This window comes from Gymnogyps californianus, chromosome Z (genome assembly GCF_018139145.2).
Source record: "Gymnogyps californianus isolate 813 chromosome Z, ASM1813914v2, whole genome shotgun sequence".
Lineage (NCBI taxonomy): Eukaryota > Metazoa > Chordata > Aves > Accipitriformes > Cathartidae > Gymnogyps > Gymnogyps californianus.
The window spans coordinates 38,915,840-38,923,223 of record NC_059500.1 but is presented as its reverse complement, the minus strand read 5'-3'; the positions used below and the strand labels follow the sequence as shown (position 1 = coordinate 38,923,223).

Sequence of the window (7,384 nt, the reverse complement as noted above, 5' to 3'; positions counted from 1 at the left end):
CCTTCAGCTTTGCAATTTGCAAGCAGCATATCTGGCTACGTCCAGCTGCTAGACTTTATTATTTCTAGTATTTTATTCCTTTCTTAGTCTGGTTGTATGTGCAGTAGCAGTGAAAAATGGATGAATACCCACATTTGGGAACAGAAAGCATCTGGTGTTCAATATCATGGAGGTGCCAGGATACTGCTGTCCTGTAAAATATGTGTTAGAATAGGTAAGCATGACTAATGCATATGCACTTGAGCAACTCACAAAGAGCTGGTTTTGACTAAGAGTAGGAGGATTTTAGTCTTTCACACTTGTGATATACACACTCTGCACTGCAGTGGATGTATCAGAAACCCATTCATGACTGAAATGTGTTCCATGTACTTGTGAAGATAAAACAATGCCTGCAACACTCCCCCGGCGTGTAGTCAATGTGATGTCGCCTGCTTGTAGTGGAAGAGATTTCACACATCCCTTGACCTCCTCAGAGCTCCTGATGGAAAAGCTACTGCTCAGGGACCTAAGGTGGTTTTTGGATACTCTCTGGGGAATCCTGAAAATTGCTGTGTGTAGATTGCATCTACTTGTGTGATCTTTTTCCTGTGTCTTATATAACTGCATAAACAGTCAGATATACTGTCATAAAAGTGTTCCCAATAATTAAAAACATTGACATTAAATGTAAAAGAGTACTGGCACAGAGTAGGGGTAAGCTGCACTGATGTGGGTGGCATTACAACACCATAAAGCAGTGGTGAAGTTAGCAAACCTGGCAGATCTGGTTTTCAGAAGTGGGGAATCTGACATTTCTCCATTTCAGTAGGCCCTGTCTATGTCCTTTAGCTACCGCTACAGAACAGTGAACTACTATGTTTTTTATGTAAGTGGCAGCAGGTTCAGGTCCTGTTTGATCTTCTTCACCAGAGATAATGTTTAACTTGGGTGACAGCAAAAGAACTTTTTAAAGAACAGTGGGAAGTAAATGAACACAGAAGAGACCAGTCTGCAAAGGCAAAAGCAGCTATAACTTTATTATTTTTCAGCATTGCTTTTCTAATAGGAAAAGAACACTGGAAGAAACAATTACTTTTTGAGTTGGGTTATATGAAAAGAGACTGATTCTACATTCCCTCCAGTTTTCAATAACCAAAGAACTTTTTATAAGTTTTTGTTTTAATCCTTCATGGAATAACAGCATTTTTGTGATAACATTTTTTTTCTATGGGAGAATGTTACTATGTAAAAGTGGGAACATTCTGTAAAATTGTGTATTTTAATGAAATGTTGTTTTAAAAGGATAAAAAAAGCATTTCTGTGAGGTCAAATTGGTTTAATTTTTGTTTTGTTTTGAAATTTATCAAGTGTATTCCTATCTATTTCTTTAGTGTAAACAAAGATGCAAGGTAAAATTCGATGTGGCTCAATATTGTTAGAGAAAAATAGTTGTTTAGACTTATGACTCTTCTCTTGCATATCAAAGAAATTAATTGAAGAGAAAACAAGTAAATGTTTTCATCCAAAAGATATGGTATTCAAATACACAGACATATAGGTAAACAGAACACACTATTATTACCCTGTGTTTAGTTATTCCTCCCTGTATTTCACCTGACCTAGAAGAAGATGAAATGCAGCAAGTGTTTGGATTAGTGCACACCAGGTATGGCAAGTGATATCTTGCAAAGCATTCCTGTGCTGTTATGATGAACTGATTCACTGCCTTCTGTTTCAAACTCTCTTCCATACTCACTTGCTCTGACATTTCTCAGACTGGTTCATAATTACCTCAGTAGTCTTTTTCTTACCTACCCCACGAAAGTAAAAATCCTTTCCTCTGTTCATTGAATGATTAAAATCTGTAAATTTTCTTATATGTTGATCAGAAAAACTCATTTTTTTTTCCTGATTCCATTAAAGAATATATTTCTCCTTCTGTCCAGCTGATCAGATTAATCCTTACCTCCCTTCACTGTGGCTCATCAAGACAGAAGAGCTTATAGCTACATTAAGCCAGACTCTGTGAGCTCTGTAAATAGAAATGTGCAATTTTGCATGCAGCTGTCTGAATGTATTATTCCTATTAAACAAGCGATCCTCTTGCCTAGAAATATGTTGTTGTCACTTGGAAATGCAGAGTTACGTAAGAAAGTCCTGCTGCATCGCAGTAGTAATATATCATGGAGAATTAAAGGTGTCTGCTTCTCATCTATCCCTTTTTTTTTTGAGATTATGTACTGTGGCCTTATTCTTGCACTGAATTTCAGCAGGACTTTATTAGCAGCTCTAGTAGTAGTCTGGAAAAGGGCCAGATTCTGACCTTTTGCTTGTTCAGCAGTGTAACTGCTGGTTTATAGGTGCTTGCAGGAGGTCAGAGTCAGGTCCAATACTTTCTGGGTTTTCACAGTAACTTTAAGCAACAGTTTTATCTGGCGAGGGAAGAGCCTCGATGGACAGCAGCGTCATCTGCTCTTTCCGTGTTTTTGTGTGCGCCTGGACCTGCCTTGCTCGGCTTTCCAGTCTCAGAGTCCATTCATGGCGGAGTCTGCAAAGAGAGGACAAGTGCTTAGCAAGTACTGAGCCAAATCCTTCAAATGTATCCAGGGCTTTTCAGCAGGGTTGAAGCTTTCCTCTCTTTCATCACCATAGCACTTGTCCCGTATTTATTTACCATCTACACATCTCTCTAGCTTGCTAGATTGGGAATGCAGGGGAGAAAGGGATAGTGCTGATGCTATCAGTGGTTGACATTGCTGGATTCCTAATGAGTCAAACAACTGCTGAAATACTGTCAGTGTGAAGAGCTCTGTTTTTTCCTCTGGGGTATTCTCAAAGCCACACAGAAGTACTGTCTATCCAGTAAGGTCATTCAATGTGTAAATTAAAAAATACAATTCCACTCCCCGACCCCCAAGTTTACTGTAAAATGCTGTGGAGAAAAGCAAGCAGAACTTTAAATATGTCCATTTGGGTTCACTCTGAAGAAAAAAAAAGGAAAAAAAAAAAACTATTTTGTACTCCAAATCTCTGCAGACCTTGTAGGTGTTTAATGAAAGCAATTGATGTCACATGCAAGAGGAGCCACATAGCTTCAAGACACAAGTATAGTACAGACAGAAGAGAAAATCACTAGGGACCACTGCAAGATATTGTTGGCTGGGTCATTTTCCAAAGGAAATGGTGTTATGAAACACCTGACCCACTAATGCTATAGGATTAGATATCATATAGTAATGCCAAATGCATCATGGAATATATGGGTTTTTATATTACATTTGGTGTGTTAAAAAGAACAGCAGCCAATGATTTAATCTGAGAATAGCTTAGCTGTAGCTGTTTCATATGAACGCTTGTGTTAGTTTGGCTTCAGATTTTGATTTCAGATTATGTTTTAAACTTTTCTCATTTGGTCTACCCTGTCTTGGCTTCACTGTTCTCTTGGGCATATAGTTAAGCCTCAAAAAATCAGTGCAATTAGCTAGTGAAACTTTGCCATTGAAAGCACTAGTGTTCCTTGTCAGCTAGTGTCCTAGGTGTCACAGAGGGAGCACTTGCCTATACGTAGAGCCATCTAATTTTCCCAGGTGCCACTTACATGAGGTAGTGGACCTGTAGATTTTGTAATGACAGTGTCTATTACCTCCTGAAAGTTTCTTTTTTTCAAATTAGAGAACATTTTGTGAACAATTTGGGTTTTGGTCAAGTGACCTTGAAGGAACTTCCTTGGGTCTATTTCAGTTGTGACTAGTCAGTTAAAACATTGAATATGTAAGACATATTCAAAGTTCTTTTGCTGCATTTTTTTCTATTCAGAGAAGATCTTATAAAAGCTTTTAACATTTTTAACTTTGTGAAGTTACAAATATTATCTACACCCCTAACTGCAATTGTTTTGCAATGTCTTCTTGTGATAGTTTTCTGTGAAGCTAGAGTGACAAAGGTTTCCAGCGCAGCTGAACACTTTCCTGGGTTTTATTATACATGTTTTCTCTCCCGCAACTTGGTGATTTGGGTTTGGGAATATTATGACTAGCCGGAACAGGATACTGGGAGCAGGACTGTCTACATGGGACTCTGTTGGGACACAAGGCCTGCCCAGATCTTGACTTCCTCGTCTTTAAAATGAGGATAGTAGCTTCCTCCTTGGGCACTAGGATCAGAGTACTTGGAATTTTTTTTAAAGGAACAGCCCTTTACCAGCACATTCCAGTTTGTTGAAGTCAAATTAATTTATGTGAATGTCCCAGTTCTGAAGAAAGTTTGTGCAGGAAAGCCTTTGTCAACTTCAGGAGGAAAGCCCATCAGAAAAACACAAGAGGCACAGATATTTCTTATCCTCTTTCTCCATCCGTTATGAGTCAGGGGATTCACTCAGTGTGTGAGAGACCCTGCTTCAAACTCCTGAGGTGCAACAGGTTAAGCAGGTATTTGAAGCAGTCTACCACACTTGTGCAGAGTATCTATATGACAGTCACAGCTCTTTCTAGGCGGTGTCTGTTGTTTTATACTGTTTTGGAGAAAAAATTAAATAAATTTGAATAGCCTTATTTTTTATCTGTTGTATAGCAGGAATGCCTATGAAATGTGTTTCATGGGATAGGGAAATCTTATTGTACCATTTCTATCTTTGGGCTTATATGATGCAAAGGGCTGTTAAACATGATAAAGATACTATGGATTTGTTTATGCTACACATTAAATGGGTGGTTTGCCTGTCCCTTTAATGTGATACTATTTTATTTATTTGTGTAGCTGTACTAGTTCCAGGTAAAAATCCTGATATTTTCTGGCTGTCACAAGCCATAGTGCCAAAGTGCTTTATTTTTACGTGGCTGTGCTCCACGGCCTTTGAAGAATGCTCATGAGGTTCAGGGGTGAGGGTTGTCTGAGTTTCCATGCAGAAGGGCCATGGAAATATGAGACAAGCAGCTGTGAGAGGAAAAGTGCCAAAGATCCAGGACACAATCTATCTGTGCTATGAATAAAGCAGTACAATAACGGGTTACCTTATTTTAAAGCACGTGATGACATGCCTTGCTGTCTTGTGCAAAAGAAAAAATACCACTTACTTGTTCAGGGCACTTTTGCTTAACCTAGACTCTTCATCTTCTCGTTGCTTAGTTTGCTCTTGGATGACATTTTCCCAGAAGTTCTTCAGCCCTTCTGCATCATGACCAGCCATCTTGTGGCGTCTAAAGTTGGTATGCTTGCTCATTTTCTGAAAAGCAATTTGGAGGTCAGAGGAGTCAGGAGCCTAATCTGAGGCAGATACTGTGTTGCTTAGCCCCTTGCAATTTCTTTCTCATGAAGTGCTGTTGAAATAAAGTATTTCACCTGAGAAGACTAGGAAACTGATGCTTACTCTGCCTTGAAGCAAAATATAAGGCATTGAAACAGGCCTTGGGTGATAGTTAAATGGTATACCTACATTGTTGTTACTGAGTAATGACTCACATGGCACAGTTCACAAAATATTGTGGAGGCCTCAGTACGTGCGAGATTTTAAGTGGTTTTGGAAGAACTTGGGAAAAATACTTTCAAATATAGTGCCATTGTCACTGAAGTTCAGATGCGATGTTGTGAAGGGCTTTCCCTTTTTCTACCCTTTTCCTGTAGTTTTAAAAGAGATCATAGATGGTTGTTATCCAAGGGAAATACGTTGATCTTAAATGATTCCTTTTACTACTCAAAATGATATCAAGCACAAAATATGCAGGGGAATTATGAATCTAAAGTTGAAGCACACAGAGTGCAAAGCCCTGAGGAGCTTGTTATGGCCTTGTTCTTTAATTTATCAAAATTCAGTCTTAAATACTGTTAAAAGTAGAGCTCATTAAAATATAGAGAAGAGTTTCAATAAATGAGAAAAAGGATGGAAATGAGGTGAATTTCTCCTTGCTAAATGCATAGTATTTAAGCATAGAAGGTTTTAAAATTCTCAGCGTGTCTGAGGAGCTTGCTATTACCAAATATGCATTGGTTATCAGATCTTAATGGTACTTTGAAAAGTTAAGTTCTGTTGTTTATTCCCAAAGGAAATAATCAGAAAAGTTAAATCATGTAGTATGTTTGTTGCTGGCCACATATCGCTTTGCTATGACATTATGACATTAAATAAGGTACTAATAACCCATTATACTTCTGCTCCAACTGTGAAGCAAGATTTCCTGCATCAGTTTCCTCCACTAAGTCCCTCCAGCAAGGGGCTGCAAGATGAGGATGCAAGAAAGAAAAAAAACCCAACAAATCCATGCTCCTGAGTTTTCTGTGACTAGATCAGCACATAATTTGAGGATTCCTATGAAATCCCTTTGCTTCCTTGTGTTCATCTATATTCTGCTGTCACTAGATACTTTTGCCAACTGTCCACTCTGTAATGCTGATGAATTAATGCCTCATAGACTCTGATATGTACTTGTGAGTCTGCTTCACAGACAATGTCATACTTTATGAGCTATCCTTGATAAATACCACGAAGACTATGCTAACGTAGGCCAGTCTGAGGAAACCTTTGATTTGTGCAATGCTGTAAGCAGAAGATCAGAGAAAAAGAAAAGGACAGTCAGATGCAACACAATGAAGGCAGACTTGTGTAAGGTCTTCCTATCAAATATTGTATTTTAAACTCCTGAAGTTTTAAAAGGGCACATAAGTAAGATCTTGGCATCTTCCTAGATTGAATATTTTAGACTTCGTTAGGCATCATTTTCACAAACCTGTTTTTTAGAAAGATCAATAATAAATAATTTTGCCAAACTCGGTGCTAAGTCTGACTGGACTGAAAGGCTTGCTTAACAAAAAGAAAAATCTCTGCCACTTCCAGATGCAGTATTTTTCCACAGAGAAGTCCAGTTGCTTGAAGACCGGCACAGTCCAATAACTGGAGTAGTAAGTGTGAACTGGTTAGTCCATGTAATATAATCTTCTATGTGACGGAGTATCAGACATGCTGGAGTGGTTAGGATACTGGTCCTCTTCACAGCAAGGTCAGCAAAAGCTGCAATATCACCAAAACAATCAGATATGTTCCTCTGAGGCAAACAGCAGTTTTCTGGTGTTTCCCTTGCTGTGGACTGGGAATGCTGTAGATGTAGCACAACGCGATACAGCAGGAGTTGTTATACTGGTGTGGGTACAGCAGTTCTACTACCACCTTTTGCTAAATGTGCTTTGTTTATCAATGATGTGGTCTAAATGGGAATAAGGGTAATCTTTTAACGATCTTTTGTCTCACTCTCAGGCCCTAAAATAACAGTATTATTTAAGGCTTCATCTTGCAAAAAGGTATGCATGTCACGGACACACTGGAACATGCTCTATCTGTATCTTAATTCTATAGGCTTTGAGCAGTGTTAGAATAAATGCTCTGATAATAGCTTGTTACAGTGAGTGATGGCAT

The 7,384-nt window shown here is 38.6% G+C and overlaps 1 protein-coding gene across 1 annotated transcript; it reads right to left on the bottom strand.

The window, feature by feature from the left end:
* Window positions 1-2,397: 2,397 nt before the first annotated feature.
* LOC127027868 (protein FAM240A-like) lies at window positions 2,398-5,200 on the bottom strand. The gene is made up of 2 exons (XM_050913749.1): window positions 5,055-5,200; window positions 2,398-2,530 (listed from the first exon to the last, which is right to left on the bottom strand). Exons 1-2 carry the CDS (start codon window positions 5,198-5,200, stop codon window positions 2,398-2,400), a joined length of 279 nt encoding a protein of 92 aa, XP_050769706.1.
* Window positions 5,201-7,384: the final 2,184 nt, after the last annotated feature.

What these genes read in the sequence shown, in the direction of transcription:
- LOC127027868 (XM_050913749.1), bottom strand. Translation starts at nt 5,200, where the DNA reads ATGAGCAAGCATACCAACTTTAGACGCCACAAGATGGCTGGTCATGAT. An exon ending in AGCAAAAGTGCCCTGAACAA is followed by an intron (nt 2,531 to 5,054) that starts GTAAGTGGTATT and finishes CTCTCTTTGCAG; the next exon opens with ACTCCGCCATGAATGGACTC.